This window comes from Myiozetetes cayanensis, unplaced genomic scaffold (genome assembly GCF_022539395.1).
Source record: "Myiozetetes cayanensis isolate MyiCay16 unplaced genomic scaffold, myiCay2020 scf18, whole genome shotgun sequence".
In the NCBI taxonomy this organism is placed as follows: Eukaryota; Metazoa; Chordata; class Aves; order Passeriformes; family Tyrannidae; genus Myiozetetes; species Myiozetetes cayanensis.
Window position 1 is genome coordinate 5883860 of NW_026087389.1, and position 21322 is coordinate 5905181.

Consider the following 21322-nt stretch of genomic DNA (forward strand, 5'->3'; position numbering starts at 1 on the left):
ATGTCATAGGAGGTTGTGTAATCTGCTGAAGAGATAAGACAGCTTCTGTTTTAAAGATGACTAACTTCTAATCCTGCCTGTCCCACACATTTTGCTCTCCTAGTGGAATGAAATTCTGAAGGCTTACGAACTTGTGTGTTGCAAAAAATATCTGAAATCATTTGGTGGCAAGTCAAAATCCAGTGAGAGTAAATGGAGATCAGAGTGAGGGAGAGATGTTTTAAAAATTACACGACTGACTTCAGTGGATCTAATCGCATAGCATAAGGTCATCAAAGAGTCCGAAAGTTTTACATAAACAATGCTAGTGCTAGAATATGTATCTCACTGGATGGGGTGGTTTCTGGTTACATTAGAAGAAAGGCTTTTTCGTTCATGCTGTTCATACTGAACCCAACAAAACCCCTTAATGATCATCAGATACAGGCCCTTGCTTATGTCCAGTTGGCATGGAAGTCTCTAAAGAGTATGCTTGATCCATGTGGCTGCCTTATGAAAGAAGCTGTGAGAGGGTGCCTGGCAGGAGGATAACATCTGCCCCATGGTTGGGTACCCAGGGTTCAGGGATGCTCCGAGGCCACGCTTGAACTGCTGCAGGGTCAGCGGTTACAGTCTGTCAGTGTGAGAGGCAGATGAGCTTGGTCCTGTGAGTGACCACAGAGGAGCCTTTAACAGACAGTGAAAACAGAGCCCTTGGGTCACACTGGTCTCACATGAATAGTCCTGTTGACTGCAGTGGAACTATTTGCGTGAGTAATAGTTTGCTTGTGGGAATAGAGAGTTCACAGCACAGCCCTTTGCAGGTGGCCACTGCTCCCGGGCCCAAAGGGGTGAATTAGCAAATCTCATCTCCCAGGCTGCTTTCTGCCTCCAAACATCCATGACCTGGAACAGAGATGCAGTCACTTCACTGTGAAAGGTTGCATTTTTTTCCACCCCTCCTCCTTCTTCTTCAAAAAAACCCCAATAGAACTCACATTGTTTTTTGAACCCCCTGTCTTCTCCCAGCTGCGTGGGGGGTAGTTTGCTTTATGCTTCTTCATCCTCTAAACCACAAAACAGGGTGAGAACGTGACCTGATAAATAAAGCCCCTGACATATACTTGTTTTGAAGCTGATGTACAGCAGATGAAGAAATGTCTGCCATAGTTTGATATAGTTGGAGCAGCTCCCTCAGCTTGTTCTTGCATTACTGTTATATATGATGTGAAGTGGAAGACTGTAAAAGGGTTATGGGTTTTGGTTTGCTGCATCTTAGAAAGACCTTTTTTTAAAGGAGTACTATGGAGAGGGAAGGTCCTGACATACAGTCTTGGGCAGAACATGTAAACCTTTAAGGGAAAGTTTGGATATCTGTAAAAAGCTGTGCAAGTGTTTTTTGTTTTTTGTTTGTTTTTTTTTTTTTGTGGTTTGGGTTGTTCTGTTTTTTATTTTTTCTTTTGTGGCTGACCCTAAAATGCAGTGGCTGCCTGGCCTGCCACTGCTCTGCTCTTGTTGTGCGTGCAGCCAGCACCTGAACAAACAGAGCTGTATCTGCCACAGCCTGGGAATCTGCCAGGATTCCTCAGGGAAGGAGTGATTCAGAGCATCTGAGAAAAGTGGGGGCTGCTGCCATGCATCCTTGCTTCCTGCCCAGACAGTAACCCAGGCAGCCTTACCCTGAAAGGACAGTGGTGCTGTTCCCATAAGCAAATACAGCACATGTTGGATAAAAATACACATTCTTGTAATGGTCCAAAATCTTATACCTTGTGGATTATCATGGAGAGGCTGATGTGACAGTGCAAAGTGTCAGACAGTGTCAGTGGGGCTTCCCAGAGCAGCTGGGAGATGCGAGGGCTCATCCACTTTGGGAAGTTCAGTTTTTCTGGGATGTGAAGAAATAGAGAGTATGGTGTGCCACAGACTTCCAACATGTCACCTGCCAGTGTTCACTTCACCTTCTGCTGCAGACAGAGCTTCACCACTGCAAGGAGATATTTCACCACTTACAGTACAGAAGAAAAATCTTTCTGAAATAAAAGTCTTTGGAAGTAAAAAAAAATAAGTAAATATCTATGAGTAGATGTTAAAATCACCTAAGAAGCTTTAGGAAACCATGTCTTCGATCTTCTTCAGTGTTTCTAGGAGGATTGATACTGGATCTCCATCTTCTCTGAGGTGAGGAGAAGGATGGCAGGTAGTTCCAGGCATCGTTTAGTCACAGTGTATGCGATCCCTCTCCTGTTTCAATGCCTTTGATCTCCCTCTCTTTGCATGGCCAGTCTCTGACGCCAAACCTTGCCTGTCCTTCAGTAGCAAACCCCATAACCCTTTCTGGCTCCAGCATTTAGTTTCTTCAATACTTTCTCAGTATCAAAATATTAACCAAACCCTGAACTTTTAAAATTTCTCTCTTTCTAGCCTTGTGATTTCCCTCGTTTGCTAATTTTGAAAATGTGCTGCCATATTAATAGAACCCTCCCCGAGGTGCGGAGCCTCTCGTTTGAAGCTCGGTTTTATTTTTGATGCCTGTAACAGGTGCTGGTTTAATAGGTTTGCTGTATTGCAGCTTTCCCTTTTTTCTGGTGAGCCCAGCCAGATCTGTAAGCTGACACTACATGAAGGCCAAGCATGTGACTTCTCCCTGCCTTTAGCCTCGCTTCTCACCGAACATTTGCGCTGCAGACTCTCAGCAGCTCAGGCAGCCTTAATTCAAGCTTTGTCTAAACCAGGAGGTTTTGTGCTGATTGTATTTAAATCAGTCCATCCAAAGCCCCTCGTACATTCCCATCTGAGGGTCTGCTTGCTTTGATTTTCCGCTGTCAGCTTTCAAATGGGCAGCTGCTGGGGGGAGTGGAGGTGGCTCAAACAACAAAGGAGCGTGTTTGCATTGCTCTCTGCATCGATTTCACACAAGGAGTTTGAAACCACGGTCTAAATTAAACTGATTAGTGTTCTCCAAAGGACAGGCTTGCTGCAAAGAAGAAGGTGAATTCTTCTCCTATTAGGTCTAGTGGAAAATGTTTCACAACCTGTTTATCAAATAAATATTCACAAAGATGCTTCGAACGAGGAAACCCACTGGGATTGAAGTGTAACTTTACCTCTAAAATACAAACTGAGATTCTTGGAAATGCTGCAAGCCTTTGACTTTGCGCCACCTGTTATTTTCCTGCCACCCCCTTCGGCTCCCTCACGATTCAGAGCAAACCCAAACACGCTTTGGCTTCACTGGAACGTTCTGCTTGTTTTCCTCAGCCCGGAGGAGCAGAGAGCGCACATTCGCTTCCTGACGTCCTTGTGGGCTTGGTTCAGCAGAGAGCTGGCTGAGGTTAACCCAGATCTCCTGTAATCCTGAGGGATCTCTTCAAGAGCACTGCAGAGTGCAGGGGCTAAGAGACTGTGCTCCCTCAGGGTGTTGAGGCTGGGTGCCGGTGGGTTAAGCTGAGAGACTGCAGAGTGACTCCCCCCAGCTCCCCTCTCTTCCTCTGCAGCTGGGGCTGACTCGAGGGTGAAGCAGTTCCTGAGCAAGTGCCATATGTGCAGACCTCGGAGTCTAAAAGTAATCCATTGCTGACTCTGAGTTACCTTAGCTTGGCACAGAGATGTTACAGTTCAAGGCCTGTGTTAGCTGCAGATGAGGTGTCTGTGGGAATGACGTTGGGTATGAACTGGGAAGTTCAGCTGTTTTCACCAGATCCTCCCATATTCATAAACAAACCCAAATGGACTTGGACGGGCTCCTTAGTTCCTATGATTTCCTTTTCACTTGAGCTGCTTTGACTCCAGATTTTTAGTCCTCATCAGAGGCAGTTCTGTACTGTCCTAGCTGGGTAGTGCTTTTCCATACACATTGGTAAACCAGAGGTAGAGAGGGGTTAAGGAACTTGCCCAAGGCAGATGAGCTGGTGCCAAAGCTGGGAATAGAAACTAAGAGACTTGGCTGCTGCTCCAGGCTCTAATTGCACAATCTCACATTGAAGCCCTGTCATCCTATACTCTTGAGGTAACACTGGCTGAAGTGAGGCAGGGAAAGCTGTTTCCAGACTGTGATACCTAAGGAGTAGGGAAAGGGAAAGACACCTGGAGGCAAATCGGTTGTGCAAGCACCAGTTATTTGTGCTTTCCTGGCTGGTTTCAGCAATTGGTACTAAAATCTGATCTGTCACCTTTGAAGCCAACCAAGTGTAAACTAAGGAGCTAGTTGGGAAAAATCCAACCCTTTTCCAGTCAGTGATAAAGAGAAGAGGCAAAGTCATAACATCACCGGTCTTTTTTTCCTGTAAAACACCCTTGTGATGAGCTGGGGCACAAAGGCAGGAGAGCTGAGGGGATCCAAGTAATAACAGGAAGGGTTAAATCACATTTGGGCTCTTACCAAAAGAATGAAAAATAAATTGTAATCAAGCTAGTAAAAGGTTTGGGCAATGTTGCCTTCATATCACATGCTGTGTATAGGAAAAGTCAGCCAGGCTGGCTTTGTTTGAAGTGCAGTGCTTTGAGAGGGTGCAGTGCTTTGCAGCGAACTGTCTGACATTCCCCAGCTGGGACTGGCCCGGGATGGTGTTTGGAGCTGAGAGTTACATTTGGAGTCAGCCCATGTTTGAAGGAGACAGGGAGAGAAGGGAGCCTGTTTTTTTCCTGTGTAAAATAACGCATCCATCTCATCTGCCAGCTGCAGCACATGAAAGCAAGAGGCAAACAGACAGAAGTCACCTGGAAACTGCTAACATGGCTCAAACAAAATATCTTTCCTGTCCTTTTCTTCCTTTCTTAAAGTCTGTCTTCTGGGACGGGCTGGGAGATCTGGCAGGCAGGCAGATTGGATATATGTTGAGTAACCAAAGCACAGAAATATTAATACTCCAAAAAAATAACATTGGCTTCTGAAGAGCACTTCATGTCCAAATTCGCTCTGTGCTCTCAGTCCCTTGCAGACTTAACTGCCCTGTGCAGAGATTGTCAGGTGATTTATGGATTCTCCAAGTTCGTTTGTACAAGTCTTCATTTCCTGTTAATTTACGGCCAGATTCATCTCAGCCATCACAGCCTCGATGAGATCAGAGCTGAACTCACAGCCCCTGCTTCAGGAGAGCTCAGGGTTTGCTTTCAGTTATGTCTGCGTTGAGGTGCTTTCCTGAATCAGGCTCACACACACACATTTATTGGACTCTCTGCTTTTGAGGAGGAAGAGAAGACTGAAATTTTTGAACTTGCTGATTCTACTAATTGAGTTAATTGAAAAGAACCCCACAACTAGTCCTTGGGGAAAAAAGTTCCTTTTGCCTCCATGTGTTTAGTTAATGGAGACGACAAAATTCTGGGTATGGTGATTATTCTTGTCTTTTAGTCTCAGTATAGTATAAATTCACCAGACCTTCCTTCTCCTGGGTGCATGAATGTGAAAATTCACTCTTTATTTCTAGCTGTAAATTAATACTGGTCATTTGGATAGCAGCCATGTCATTGTCTTTTATACAGTTTCTGGTTGTAGAGACCTGTGTGCCTGTAACCCATGGAATAACTAGTTTGGAGACATAAATTATGGCTTTACTTTGATTTTCTTGACACCTTGTGTCCTTGTATTAGCAGCATACTGCTATAGTGATGTAAGATTGGTCCTTAATGTTTTGGGAGCCTGCACTGAATTAAGTATCATTAAAACTCCTCAGTCAAAGCAGCATTTCTGTGCCTGTTTCCCCAGTGCTTAGGGAGGGTCATGTGCTGGCTATTTAAAGGGTGAGTCTCCAAAAAGCAAATTGTTCTGGGGTTGCAGATTTTATCCTCTTCCTGTTGCAGACACCAGCAAATGTGGTGGTGAAACAATCTGGTTTTAATAACAGCGAGGGTAAAGGAGCAGATGACGGTGTGGGGAGCAGGTCCTTTGCCACGTGCTGTTGGCATTTGCTGTTGAAGGGGGGAGGTTTGCTTTGAAAGGGGCTTGTCTGAACCCCTGGAAGAGCCTGAAGTTGGGGTGAGGCTGGAGAAGACCGACTCCTAGGCAGCTGTCAACTCCAGTGCCTGGAAGGCTGTGGTCGGTCATCCTTCAGTTTTCTGTTTCAAAGAGCTGATGCTTTGTCAGGAGAACTGGGACTTGCTTTCAGGAGTTCTTTCACTGGCTGCTGTCTCCTCCTCTGGTTACCCAGTAGGTAGCTGGATGGATTAAGGCTCGGGACTTGTCTGAACTCTCTCTACTATCTCTTATTATTCAGCAAGTTCCCAAGTGTCTGGTGAGTGTCTGTGTTTGGAGTGCCTCACTCACAACCTTGCCAGTAATATCAGTGACTGGTCTGAATTCACATCAGGCATGTGCTCTACTTCTTGTGACTAATGCACAATGTATTTTTTTTAATTGATTAGTGTTCCTTCTAGTGATTCAGGCCAGAAAGGAGTCAGAGGAAAGGGGATTTTTTTGTTAGACCTTGTTGAGTACAGATGAGGTTTAAAGATATTTAACTGTTTGGTGGCTGTGGAGACACAGCTTGTAGTACCTTCTCCAAAGAAAAACCTTAGATTGAACCCTAAGGCTGTACTGCAGCAATCACAGGTGATCAGTGCAGGGTCTGATCTGTGGTCAGGTCTGATCCTTGGTCAGGTCTGGCACTGCAGAGTTGTCCTGATGGTACAGTGGGACAAAAGTAGCAAAAGATGAGGAAACACTTACAAGAACGTTTGCAAATCCTGTTAAAGTTTTTCTGTGTGTTACAAATCATTGTAACATAGTGCAAAACTGGGAATTTTTAGAAGAATCCTTAGGAATTAAGAAAACAATGTTTTGTAACTTTTCTGGAGGTTGTATTTACTTCTCTGTTTCCTTCTCTGGAAGTCCCATCCTCTGAATAACGTTGGCAGCATTCCTTGCCTGCGGGATTAAAATCCAGCCACGCAGTCCTTGTGTGTAACAAATCCATTTTGGAAGTGCAGGCCTGTAGAAGAACGAGCCCAGATGATTGGAAGAAAAACCGATGAGTGGAGTCAATAGTTCTGCAAAAGGGAAAAGTGTTGTGCCATAGCAGAAAAAGTGTCTTAAAGCCTTCAGGTACCTGTGAGCTGGTCTCTGGACAGAGGAACAGCGCGGGGATTAGGGAGCGTCTCTCTGGGATGGGTTTCTCCTCCAACAGCTGTAGAGGAAGCACCATAACTGAGTGTGCAAACTTAGGGCCAGCCTGGGGACCTGCAGCCAGCCTCGAGTATTCTTTCTGTTTTTGTAAGAGAACTAAATAGTTTCTGTTTCTCCTCCTGACCGTTTCAGGCATCACAACAGGATCCGCAGCATTGAAGCAAGTCAGCTGCAGCCCTACGTTACCCTGGAAACCTTGGACCTGAGTTTCAATGACATCACGGAAATCCGAAACGGCTGCTTTCCACAGGGACTTCACATAAAGGAGCTGTGAGTTTTTCTTGTTGGGAACAGCTTTTGTTGAGTTACCCCAGCAGAGGAAAGGGCCTCAAACCTTTAAAAAAAGGGAGAAGTAATGAATATAAGAAGTATGGTATTATTTGTCAGGATTTTAAGTGCAAAGGAGAATAAAAAGGCAGCACGTTGTCTCTACTGCCATGTTATTTTTTGATTGATGTCTTTTTGGTTTCTGATGCATCTTTATGAATGCAGATTATTACTGTGTTGCAGAGAAAAGCTATCTTGCATCCTTCAGGTGTGGGTGATTTACATCTGCAAACCACCTACAAGCCAGCAGAACTGTTCGTGTCTCTAGCCCTGTAGGAAGTCTCTGTGCTGTTTCCCAGATCAGCCCACGTGTATCTGGAAGAGTGGAAGGAGAACAACTATTTTGTCATTAAAGTGGCTATTGAAAGAACAGAAATGTCTCATTAGTTATTAGAAGAAAGCTGGGGGTTAAGCAGAGTAACCCCCTCCCTACAGAGATGTTTGCCTATTCAGAGAAACATAAAGTAATCTGTATTTTAGGTACCTTTGAAGCAGTGCAGGCAAATAACCTGCCTGCATTAAAGTTTACACTTTAGTTTCTGGTGCTGGTGGTAAGAGGGTATCAGAGAATGGTGGTGTGATGTACATTTGCCTGTTGTCCTGTAAAAACAGCCTCTCTGGCTAAGATTAGGATCCAAGTAAGAAAGAGCCCTGGGACACATACTGAAGGAAAACCAGGGAAAGAATAGAATCATCTTGCACTGGAATATTCTCCAATTTTTGGCTTCTGCTCCTGATTGCCTTGCTCTAAAGTAGGAAGGTATCAAGGAGCTCTTGGGAAGTGCCCAGGGATTCTCCACATTCATCAGAGGCTCTTGTGCTCTTTGTGCAGCCAGAAATCCAACTGGTTTGAAGCCATCGCTGTAATTTCACCAGCCTGTCTCGAGACCGACTAAATGCTGATAAAAGGAGATTTCTGACAGAACTGTTCATTTTTCTGCTGTGATTTATTGCAGCTACCTGGGGAGCAACAGAATCAGCACCCTGGAGCCTGGTGCTTTTGATAGTCTGTCACGGTCCCTGCTAACACTTCGTCTGAGTAAAAACAGGATCACTCAGCTTCCTGTCAAGGCGTTCAGGCTACCCAGGCTAATACAGCTGTGAGTAGAAATGTCCACTTTAATTAAGCTCAGCCCCACTTCATGGAGACAAAATATCCCTGAGGATATACACACACCAAATGTCACCCTTCCTCACCTACTGTCTGTAAAATGTAGAATACACTATGCAGCAGTCCCCTGCCAGCACCTAGTAAAATATGTTGGGAGGGGGTCCTTTTTGTCTCGTAACTGTTGGCTTTTCAGGCCACCTTTTGGATCAGCTGGGAAGGGAGGGATGCTGCAGCAGACATCAGCATCTTGAGTGCTTGGCAGAGTGAGACAGTTCCATTCCCTTGCAAGCTGCTGTGATGTCTGTGGTGCAGGAGAGGTTTGGAAGATGTTTCTATTGCGAGTGACAGAGCTCAGGTACCATGTTAGTTTTTCAAGACCACACAGGTATCTTTATGTGGCAATAAAAATGCAATCAGGGAAGGTTGTTAAACTGTGCAGTGATATCTGGGCAGAGAAAACAGCACTCGAGGTGAGTTAACACACACATTGTCGTTGTCCTGCTTGCATGGGGACACTCAGACATCTGCAGCTGTAAACATGCTCTGTGTGTAAAAAAGTAGCACTAATTGTTTAGCTTTTCCCTTCTGCTGCTGTTGGAGAAACGGGCCCAGCCTGAGGCTTGTTGCAATCATTCCATCAAATTTGATAGGCAAAGGGTCAACCTCTGTCTGTTAACATAAAGTCCACACAAGCTGTTGGAACTCACACCTCTAAATGGCAGGGGCAGATCCTTAAGCCGTGGTGTGCCCAAGGAATGTGTGTGCATTTGTGCTTGCATGCATGCAGGATTTATAGTGAATTCGGGGTTGAACGGGGTGACACAGCAGCAGATGCATCTTAAAAGTCTGTGGCCTCTCCTTTGGAAGTTACTGTCCATTGAGTGAGAGCTTGTAATCCCCTGTGTTTGACTGCATTATGTGCAAAACTGTAATAGAAACAACTCAGACTGTTTAGGAACGCAGTTTGCACTGAAAGTTGGGGTAATTGGTACTCTTAATGACAGCCTCACAGCTGGTTGTTTAACCCTGTGGATAAACATGAATGAATTGCAAGTTATACAGATTGATGTGTTGTAGAATTTGTGTACTTTTTCTGGCAAAGCCTGTTTCACTAATAGCCCAGGAAGTGCAGTACGACAAGGGACTTTAAGCCTGCAAAGTCTTAATTGCTCAGTTGACTTTAATTACACTCAACTTGAGTGCAAGTTCAACATTGTTTTTTTTAGGCAGTTGAAAAGTAAGCTAAAAGTTTCTATGGCTTCCTCATCTTTTCCAAAACAAGTTCTGATGTTGTAACTTCCACCATTTTCCTCAACACAAACACTGACTAGGGAACTACCCTTAGGTTAGTCTTGTATGTGTGGGGAAAGTATCCATTTTAAAAGCTCTCACTTTACTTCAGTGCACTGTGTAGAGGTTTTCCACTGACTTTATGGAATTGGCTTTTCATCTGGTATGTCTGGGTCAAGCAATCCATAAGACTGTTTGATATAGATTGATAAAGTGTGCTGTGATTCTGTTCATACTGCTATCCAGAAAACAATGTAGACCCAAAATTTAGGAGTCCTTCCCCACCCGAGGAAAAGAAAAAGAAATTTAATGAACCAAGCTGGAGAACTTTGTATACACAAAGTACTAAGACTGCGTTGTTATTGGAAACAACTTGTTTCACTCTTTATTAGTTTCTTATAGCAGAAAAAAAAATGTGAAATTTGTCAGGGGAACTGAAAGCTTTCCTTTCAAACTTGGCCATAAAGTTTCCTCTTGAGCCCACAGTTCTTGGGGCACCTCACCTGCATTTTTCAGAGCACATTTTTACTGGGCAATTACGAATCCTGTAAAAACAATGGGTTGTAAGGGAAATAATTCTGATGTTTGGCTGTACTGGTTCAAATGGTGTCTGCCCTTGAGACAAGATGAAGTGTGAAAATTGATGAAAAGGATCAATGGCTTAAAAGAAATGCAGAGAAAGGAGGGATGAAGAGGGATTGCTGCAGTCTGTTATTCCTCTATAGTGAAAGGCTGTCCCAGGGTGAGTTTATTTAAGCAATCACACCCAGCTGACTTCCCTGGATAGCTCTGGGATTGAAAGTTTCCGGTGCGTTTCTGCTGTCTCCCGGGAATGTTTGACAGAGGAGTTGTTGGCATTGCTGTCCCCATTGTGTGCTGCACAGATGACTTCGTGAGAAAGGACTGGGGTTTAATAAACTTGTATGGCCTTGGTGATTTTAGGGAGCTGAACCGGAATCGCATCCGCCTGATCGAAGGCCTGACATTCCAGGGACTGGACAGCTTGGAAGTCCTGAAACTCCAGCGCAACAACATAAGCAAATTGACTGATGGAGCTTTCTGGGGTCTAGCCAAGATGCAAGTTCTGTAAGTTTGTGAGAGGGGTTCTTTTCCCTTAAACAGACAGGACTTTACCTGCTTTCATGTCTTTCTCTGCATTTTAGCGAGGACTCCCCAGAGACCCATTGAGCGCCTGTGCCAGTCCTCGTGCTTCTTCCTATGTCCTGCACGCCCAGAGCTCTGCCATGCTGCAGCAGTTTCTGTTTAGTTGACCCACAGTTTGCTAAAACTCATTGCTTTACCAGGTGTTCAGTCAAAAAAGTCCTGTTACTTGTGAGTTTTCCTTTGAAAGTTTGACGATTTGAACATTCCGTATGATCTCAATCGGTCTTTGAGTAAAAGCTTGTCTGGCTGACATGTGGGAACTCTGTGTTGCAGTCATGATTATTCCACCTCTTGGCATACCTAGAAACCAAACTGCCCTATCTAGATGATGCTTTCTTTCCATACTAGGGAACAAATTGATTAGTCATTGCAGAGAAATGCCTGAAGCTTCCAGCATGCTTGGCTTTCAGGTGTGTTTGCAAGGTCACAAGGCAGCATGTTTCTGGATGCTGCTGTCACACAACTGACACACTGCAAATATAAACTTGTTTGGGGTGCTTTAAACCCAGTTTACTTGCAGTGGAGCTTATGTCTGCAGTTACAGCTCCTTCTGGGCGTTTCCTTTGTGTTGTCCTTGGATTTCTTTCTATCCTGCCTTTGACAAGAAATGCCCACACATACATGTATCCACATGGGTGTGTAGAATTCCAGTTCTTGCTGGAAATTCTCCAGCAATTTGACCAGTGCTGCTTATCTGTCAATTCCTTCTGATTTTTCTCCACAGCCACCTGGAATATAACAGCCTGACAGAAGTAAACAGCGGTTCTCTCTATGGCCTTTCCTCTCTGCACCAGCTTCACCTCAGTAACAACTCCATATCCCGCATCAACCCCGATGGCTGGAGCTTCTGCCAGAAGCTGCATGAGCTGTAAGTTGGTTTCTGTTGTGTTGTGTAATGTTGGCATGAGAGTAAGGAATTTTCCCAGTCACAAGGCTTACAGCTCCCACTGTATTATCAACCTGTAGAAATGCAGGAGCTGCAGCCTCCTAAGTGATGCCCTCGTTATTTATGATGTTATGACCTTCAGAGCACCTGATTAAAATGTGTTTACACGAGAAACAAAGACTAGAACCCACTAGAAGTACACAGTGCCAAAAGACCTGGAGAGTTTGTGAGCTGTGGCTTGCCAATGCTTTTAGCTAGAGAGTTACAAGACATGTAAGTTGCCATATAATGACTGTACAGCCTGGAGGAAGCTTTGCTTTATCCTGTGTATTTACGAAGAACAATCGTGTTTTTAACCAGCAGAGATTTGGCCCTTTAAAGGCAGTTCTCCTGTTTACACTTTACCCCTTCCTGTAGGGTTCAGTTGTTGAAAAGTAAATACATTGGCTTTGCTCTCCTGAGGTTTCCAGCTGTGAATACAGCGTGTTTGATAAATGAAAGAAAGCCTTGCTGCTGAGGACAGCCCCACAAGGGTGTCTTTTGGGTCTGTGGCACTGCTTAATGCCTTTTTGAAGAGGCACACATGGACTTGCAGTATTTACAGAAGTAGCTGTCATCCCCTCGGTGGGACTGTGGAAAGATTCACTTTTTTCTCTGGAGAGCTTGACACATGTGGTTAGTGGGACTGCAATTCATTCTGCTCGGTGCTCAGAAATGTTAAACATTGTTAGGGATTCTCCTATCCGCCACAAAGCACGGTAAAGCAGCTTCCTGCTGCCAGAGGCCTCACTCTGGACTCATGTTAGGTTGGTGCCTGCCCACCCAGCTGTGAGCCCCTAGACTTTTGGGCTGTGGATTCAGAGGTAGGTGGGCACGAACCGTGTAATCCCTTCAAGTTTAGAATTAGCATATTAGCCCTGTGATTAGCTGTTGAACCCAAATTATTCATTCGGATGTGAGGGGCGCAAGGAAAGGCTTTATTTTTAGTTTTATTTAAATACATGTGTGACTGTTTAATTACCTAATGTTTCAATTTACTGCGAAACTGCCCGTGCCTAAAGGGCTCCTTTTCTTGGCCCAGGACTAATGTCAGAACTCTTTTAGGGAAAGCTATGCTTGTCTTTTATATTATACCTGACACTGTCCTGCAAACACCCAAGGTTTAGACTGGAGGTTGCATGTCGTGCTGAGTCCTTTATTTGTCAGGTATGGATTGGGATCTCATCCAACTTAAGGGCCATCCTGTGCAGTAACTGCAGAAACCCAGTGCAGGAGTCACTTGTGCTGGTGCAGGATGGGGTAGATTTGGAAATGTGAGGTGGTGGGAGCCATTGGGGTGTGCTCGGCCTGACAAACAGGATTGTGCTGGAGTGTGAGGCCAGAGACGACAGTGACTGAGATGTGAAAGGCGATTATGTGGGTGTTAGCACACAGCCCTGCGAAATGTTACAAGCTCTTGCAGGTGTTGCCTTAAGGGTAAGGCTGCTGCAGGGAGCCATCAGATCTCCTAACTGAAACTCCCACAGACCGAGAATTTGTAGAGTATTTGTAGGAGAGGTCTGCTCTGAAATTGAAGGGTGAGGAAAGGAAGCAGTGGATACATCCAGACTGACTCCTGCACTTCATTAAATGTGAACGTTTCATTCCTGATTGAAAGATCCTTGCTCGTCTCCACTATTGCTAAATCTACTGGGTTTCAGTTACCAGAAGACACTGTGTATGGTTGTAGAGGGAATGAATTCCAATTCTAAGGAAGGACTTGGTCATCTGAAGAAGAAGTTGTCTCTCGTTCAGTTGCTGGGACAAAATGTGACCCCAAGGCTTGGGTCTGATGTAAAAGCTAACAAGGAAAGAAAGCTCTTGCCTTGTTATGAGCATGAGAAAGGGCTGATTGTACTCACCAGTCAGGTGCTAGAACATCAGCATCATGGCAAAACCCACAGTGGGAGCCTAGAATTTCACCAGAGGTAAATGATGACTTGGCTGTCGGGTCTTCCCTTTCACTTTTTACCCGTAGTTTGGTCAATGGGAATGAAGCGTGTCAGGTGTACCTGGTCCAGAACTGGCTGGCAGCAGGACACCGCTGCACAGCAGGACACTGCTGAGGAGGGAAACCTGCTGTTTTGCAAATTGGCCTGTCCCATGGTGGGAAGCAGAGCCCTGGCACATTGAAGAAGCCACTGCCAGGTGCAGTAGCTCCTGAAACCTTCCACGTGGGTGCACCACTGGGGGACTCTCCAAGTACTGCTCTGTCTGTCCATCTTGAGGTGACAGCACAATTGCCAGAGAGAACGTGCCTTCACCAGTCGTGGCAGGAGCTATTCTGTGCAGAATCAAAAGGAACTATTTATTTTCTCAGCCAGGTTTAGGATTGCTTTTGAACACTTTTTTTTTTTTTTTTTCCCAGACAAATTCTTTAATCGCAGGTGAGGACATAATTTTGACCAGATGCCAGTTCTTCATAACTAACACTACAACTTCTTTAGGAATGAAAGTATGTTGTCCCATACCTTCAAACTCATTAATCTTTGCTGAACTTTTTCCAGAGCTTGCCCTCTGCCCACTCACACAGCTAAAAGATAGACAGCACTTTTGCCAAGTAAATGACACTCTCAGGGCTTTAGAGTATGTGTCTGTTTTGACTTAGGTTTTGGCTTTGCAGTGAGTTTCATGCAAGCCCTAGACACATTTTTAAGCAAACTCATTAACAGGCAGTACTAGAAGAGGAATTCAGAGGTTTGGAACTCAGTGAGATTTTTTTTTTTCTTGTTGTCTGTGCAGTGAAAGATTTCAGTTCTTGTTCAAAGCTGCATAACTCCACTCTTTGAAAAGTCGAGCAGCTCAAATCTTCGCATTCTTTGAAGTGACTTGTGGTCCCAGGTCTCTAAAGTATTTCCAAAAATCCAGTGCCTGCTGCTATCCTGAGAGGTGCCTCGTTTGCAATCCAAGCTGGCCTTCCACAGCAGCAACACTGTGGCTCTACTGCTGCACAGAAGGTGGTTGCACAGTGTGAGAGGTGACTGCAGTGGCCTGTAGCTTCCCATGGCTTGCTCTTGGTGTCAGACCTCCAAAACCTCATCTGCACCTTCCTGGGAGAGAAAAGCAGCTTCTTCCTACCAGCTTCCAAACTGCAACAGGAGTAGCACTTAAAAAAATCTCCCAAACCAGAGATAATGCAGGCAGAGAGGAAGAGGTAGCTGGAAAACTAGGAAAAAACCAGCAACCCTCCAACACGAGCGTCTTGTTAGTGGAGAGGATTTCAGGCAGACTGTGTGCTCCTCGACAAAGGGGAGCAGGACGGAAGGTGGCTGGTTTACAGCAGATCCCTCCTTCCTGTGCGTGAAAAGAAGCTTCCAATTGCCTGGTGGTGAAATGCTCTTGGATCTGGGCTGGGGTGGAGGCACCCACACCCAGACGCCTGGGGCTCGCTGTGCACCAGTGCAGAGCGATAAGACACCTCCTGAGCTCAGAAGCCTGGACCCTGCCAAGAGCAAGTGTGAACTTCAAAATCCATGTGTTTGACGTCTCTCTCCACCTCAGAGGGCGCAGGGAAGGAGGGACTGCTTTTTCCTGTAAGCCTCGGAGAGAATCCAAATGGGAACAGGGATTAAACACAACCATCTGAGTGTTGCCTGTACCTGTGGGGACGGAGGGGATGGTGCTCCCAGACCCTCACCCAGCCATACAGGAGCAGGAGTAGCTCGTCCCTGCTGTAGCTGACTCTGTGTGTGTGTGTTGGCTTATTGGTCTCAGTCACCTCCAGGGGAGCCTCTCTCTGTAGCCCACACAGAAGACTTTCCCATAGGTGGGTATCAGCTGTCTCTTGCTCCTGTGAGTCATCTAGGCTTCCCCACAGGTGTCTTGTAGGATATTTGCAGGCTGCAGTCTTATTTCCTAATCCAGCTGTTCTGTATCCACCCAGTACATCACCTCTAATAAGGTGGTTGTGGGAGGCAGGCGCTGGTTGGCACAGAGGAGTTTGGAAAATACCAGGTGGGTTGACAAGGGCTGTTGTGTTTGTTTTTTTTCCCTCAGAATACTTTCCTACAACAACCTGACCAGGCTGGATGAGGGAAGCTTGGCAGACCTCGGAGGACTGCACGTGCTGCGGCTGAGCCACAATTCCATCAACCACATTGCAGAAGGTGCTTTCAAGGGACTCAAAAACCTCCGTGTCCTGTAAGTTGCTCCCAGCTTTTGTCAACTAACACCCAACTTCCCTCCACTGTTTGTGTCCTGCCAGACAGGTGCTTTGGGTGCCCTTGTCCCCAGTGTCAAAGTCCCCTACTAACTGCTGTGTTGTCTTCCGTGTTTGCCCTGTTATTCAACTTCAGTGAACTTGTATTCTTTTAATTAAGAGTAGTTAGGAGAACTGCAGTCAGACAGCTCAGTGTTGTAGGGTGTTTTCAGAGTAGAGAGCTCTGGAGTAAAATTATGGGAACATAGGACAGGATCCTGAATCTAACCCAGCTGACCAAAAATCCCTGAGGTCTCATTCATGCAGCTTAATAGCAGAACTTCTCTTGCTACCATGTTGGCTTTAATTGAAATTCTTAGAAAATGTTAGTTTCTGTTGGGTCGTTCTGCACTCAGTACAGCAATGAAAATTTGAATATCCTCTTAAATGTGCTATCAAGCACATTTGTTACTTTTTTTTTTATATTGAGTAAATATAAATATAAAATTAAGGGCTAAGATGGTGTTAACTGAGAAACAATGGCAAAACAAACAAATGTAGAGGTTGGGCTTGGGATCTGATTATACCAGAAGTGTAACAACACATGAAGCTTTATCCAGTGCTTTGATTCAATCTTCAATCTTAGGAATAAGAGGCTGCAGGCACCATGAGAGTAACCACAAGAAGTCTTTCTCTTTAATGCAGAATTTGGTTCATTTGTGTCATGAAATGCTCTGTGCTCTGTGATTTTCATGGTAAACTCTGAAAAACAAACAAGTTGCCATCCTATCAAAGGAAAAGTTTCATGTGCCCTAATATTGAACTGCAGAGTGATCCATCCAGCAGTGGCTGTGGCCATTTAACACAGGCTTTAATTTAAAGTAACTTGACACAATACAATACCTGGAAATGTGACACCAGAAATGAGCTTGCTGATCCAAATACCAACTTCTAAGACCGTAGGACTAGCAGAGCACATTAGACAGATCCGTGTGAACCTCCTCTGGGATCCCAGCTCTAGCATTGTGCCATTGTGCACTGTTAACCCAAGAGCTGTGTTAGTTTGAAGTACATCTGGGCTTGTCTTACGAACATCAGAAGATGGGGAATCCTGCTCTTAATTGTCCATTGCTAGAGCTGTGTTTGGCACCTGCAGGGCTGCTGGCTGCTCTCCTCTCTCTGGGAGCTGCAGGCTCAGCACCTTCTCCTGGCACATCACAAAGTTCTCACAGTCCACATTAGAGCACCAGCCACACTCCCAGGCTGGTTGGGTTCACCACACTGATTTAATTCTTCCTTCAAAAGAAAAAAACGCACTTTGATACTTTTATTCCACTTCAGAAGCCCATTGTGGCCCGAGTCATTAAAAGGAAATGGGAACAGAGAGATCTCCCCTCTTTACAGTACTTTTTTGCATCTTACTCTTTCCTTTATTGAAAGTTCATAGTGAAGGAAGTGACTGGAAAGCGAGTTTGGGGTTTGTTTGCTTTTTTTAAACCTAAGCCAAAGCCTTTCAGCCACTGGGCATTCAGAAAGGGACCTCTCTGAGGCAGCTGTCAAGACCGGAACTAAAGGTTTCCAAAGAAAAATGGAGGGGAAGGGGAGCTGGTAGTTCTCTTTGCTCTGCAGTGAATGTGGAACCTCTTTTATGTCCCGGGCAGAGGGGGGAGGCGGGGAGGGAGTGTGTGAGCGAGCTCTAATTTAATAAAGAGAAAGGCCTATTGGGTCCTGCACCTGGTGAAAAAGAGCCGAGCATGCTTTAATTATGGGCTATTGTTGGGGAGCCTTTGGTGGGTGTGAAACTGCTGAAATGTGGAGCTATTCAAATAGAGGTCAGGCCCGGAGACCTCGGAGCACAATGATTAACAAGGCTGCGAGCATTCAAGCTCAGCCAGCCAGAAAGAATAGGAAATTGGCAACAGGGGCTGGGAGAGGAGTTGGAATACAAAGAAAGCTGGGCCAAAATACCCCACTCTTTTTTTTTCCCCTCTCTCTATTTTCACTCATTTGTTAAAAAGGTTTTTATTCCTCCTTTCTAACACTAAACCTTTGAGTTGCCTTTGGATGAACAAGCAATACCATTTTCTTCCCCTTTTTCAAGAAAACACAATGTGTGGCAGTCAATTAATAAAAGTGTGTGTCAGAGCTCCTACAGGCTGTTCCCACTTGTCTGTCTCTGCCATGGGAAAGGGTTTGAAGCTCCAAAGACCAGTAGCCCGTGGTGAAACTGAAGAGGAGAAATGTCTGAGAAGGGATTTTCCCTTAAAAAACAAACAGAACAAGGGACACTGGCTTGGCAACCATAGAGAGAATGTAGAAACTCAGCTCCAGGAGGATGTATTTGCTCCTGTCCCACTCGAATAGTGCTGGAAATGCCATCACATCAAAGCGTCTCTCCTGGACTTGTCTCTTGTGCCACCACAGCATTCTGTGCGCCCACACCCCGTGGGGACGTTGAGTTTTTATCCTTCCCTTTGGCACAGAGCAACCCACAGATCACCCTGACATCCACAGTGCTGCTGGCTAAGGCCAGGGTTCCCTAGGGACGGGGGATTCAGGTCTCAGGCTGAAGGCAGCTGAGGAACAGGAATTGTGGCTTTTGGCCATCTCCCTTCACGCCTTTAGTTCTTACACCAAAGCCGAGAAAGGAGCGAAGACTGCAGCCAGCTGAGGTACTGGGAGCAAAAAGCTCCATCTCAGCTGAGGAAAACCATGCCCTTACTATAACTGTCTTTTTTTAATTTTTAAATTTCTTTTCCCCTCTTGTGAGTTACTGTGTATTTGTGCTGCAGAGCCCAGAATCTGCACTGTAATGCCTATGTGAAGTGTTGCAAAATGCAGGGGGGATTGTTTTTTTTTCTTTTTTTGGTCTTAATATTTTTTTTATCTGGAAATGTTCTGATAATAATCTTCAAAAGGTGCAAAAGGAGTACCTGAGGGTTCGGGGGTTATCTGGATAATGAAGTTTGCTTTGGTGTTGGGTTTTGCCAGGTTTTAAATCAGAGTGATGTAACAAAACCAACAAAGCCTATTTGGTTTTTCTTTCTTTTTACTTAACATTGGAAATGATGAATTTCTGTCTGTGTTGCTGGGTATTCATTGCTAGCTGGAATTAAAGCTAGGAGAGAAGGATTTTTAAACACACTGTTTAAACAGCTTTTGTGGATCTCTGTGTTTGTTCTCTGTGCTTGTTTTTCTTCAGAGCTCTTTGACTCTTGTAATTGATGACCAATTCGAAAGCCAAAAGAAGCTAATTCTGAAAAAGGAATTCTTATTTGTTTTGTTGGTTTTGGTTTTTTTTTTAAAATCTGGTTATACAGAGAGTTAGGGTGTTGTAGGGATGCTGGTGCTTTCCTATGTTGAGTTTTCAAGTTCTTTGCCAGAAAGAATGCAGCTTTATAGTAAATAACACCAAAACATCTTGTTAAGATGCAGCTGCAGACAAATACATGTATGCACTGGAATAGACAAAGTGTATCATTCAAGGACAGCTGTTTATTTCAGTTTAGTTTTGGCACTTTATTTTCATTTTCCTCTTTCTGTTTGGATGCACAAAACTACGAGAGGGCTGAAGTTACTTGTTAAAGAGTATCTGTCTGCTCCTGTTTCTGTCTCAGAGGGTTTCAGCTAAGAATAAGCCAGGAGTATTTTTTGAATGAACCATCCCAGAATGGGTCAGCGCAGGAGGAGAGATTAGTAATGCTTTGCTGCAGGGTTCTGCATTTTCTGATAACCACCAGGAGAAAATGGGAAGACCTCATGTGGCATTCTCCAACTTTCTTCCATTTGTGACAATGAAACCGGGACTAAGATGCTGATTCCAGGCTCTCTCTTGTCCTCTCCCCAGGGAACTGGACCACAACGACATCTCAGGCACGATAGAAGATACCAGTGGAGCCTTCACAGGCCTGGAAAACCTGAGCAAGCTGTGAGTATCCCTGGGTTTGAATTCTGCAAACCAGTTTTGTTGTGTGGCTGTGTGGGGGTAGGTCTGCTCCCTCTGATGCAGCCTTTGCTTCCTTTGGAACAAGATAATCAACAGAAAATCTGAGATGATAGTTTTGCAGGCTCACTGCAAGAGTGCAAATGACATTTCTAAGGAGGTATGTGGCAATTATTTCCTTTTAAAGTGGTGAACAGACGGTGCCACATACTGTAGTTCAGAGACACAGGAGAGAGAGGTTTAAGTTGTTTCATTTGTAAAATTCAGCACAACTGTTCCTCACTTCTAAAAGCAAACAAACAACAAAAAGGACCCCTTGCAATCTTCGGCCAGGGACTGATTGATGCTGCAAATAACAATAAACAGAAGAGAAAAATCACCCCACTTCCTGTTACAACAGAGGATTGAAACAGGATTCGTTTCTGTGGGATACTCTGTCTGAGAGTGATCTTTTGGGCTTGCTTCCATGTGCAGCGACAATAAAAGGCACCATGGGGCACAGGCTCTCGAAGAGATAAAAAGAAACCCAAGGCAAGCATGCGCCTTGCAAATGTTTATGGCTTGCTCGGCCTTCGCAGGGATTTTCACGTTGCTCGGTGCAAGTTCCTCCTCCATTTGAAACGGGCCACATAAATCAGCCCTGTCAGAGCAGCCTCTGATGGCTTGTGACAAATCAAGAGTCTCTAATCGTTACCTCTTGCCTTTGTTGAAGTTCTCAGCACCCCCCCATCCCACTGTCTCTGATGCTGGGATGGCACAGCCAGAGGTGCAGTAAAAGTACCTCGATGGATAGCAGATGGCTGGAATGAATCCTGGCAGGCGGGATATTGTCATGCTCTCATTAGAGGCTCCTCAGGGAGCGGGACGAGCCATGGCAGGATTTGTGGGGATGTAACGCTTAGAGAAGAAGAATTTGAAATCACAGACGGAGGTGGCATTTGATCGTTGCTGAGGGGAGTCAGTGGGCCCAGGGAGAGGGAAACCAAGTTGTAGCTGCAAGTAAAGTGAGGCAGAAGGCAGAGGAGGATTTAAGGACAAGGGGAGCCAGGCAGGGAAGTGGAAGTAGTGTGTGGGATAGAGAGGCCAGTAGGAATTGCTGTGGACGTGGAGTCGGGAAATCTTCCCACAAGTTGCTACAAAAAAAGGCAGAGGAGCAGATGTGGTGGGTAGAAGAGTCCTTGGCTGCTTGAGTGAAGTTTTTGAACCAGTTTTGAAACCAGTGAAACCATGTGAGTATCTAGAAGGATAATGGGGGCAGAAACTTTGTCTACTGGAATTTGCAGGCTGCAGGGACTGTGAGTCTGTAGTGCTGCTTTGACAAG

The 21322-nt window shown here is 45.1% G+C and overlaps 1 protein-coding gene across 1 annotated transcript in view; it reads left to right on the forward strand.

Moving 5' to 3' along the window:
* LRIG1 (leucine rich repeats and immunoglobulin like domains 1) overlaps positions 1 to 21322 on the forward strand; it is a 91025-nt gene that overhangs the window by 51752 nt on the left and 17951 nt on the right. The window contains exons 4-9 of the mRNA XM_050313236.1: positions 7235 to 7372; positions 8386 to 8529; positions 10773 to 10916; positions 11719 to 11862; positions 15916 to 16059; positions 19905 to 19985. Of these exons, the coding sequence (XP_050169193.1) occupies positions 7235 to 7372; positions 8386 to 8529; positions 10773 to 10916; positions 11719 to 11862; positions 15916 to 16059; positions 19905 to 19985 (795 nt within the window). The remainder of the gene's footprint in view (positions 1 to 7234; positions 7373 to 8385; positions 8530 to 10772; positions 10917 to 11718; positions 11863 to 15915; positions 16060 to 19904; positions 19986 to 21322) is intronic.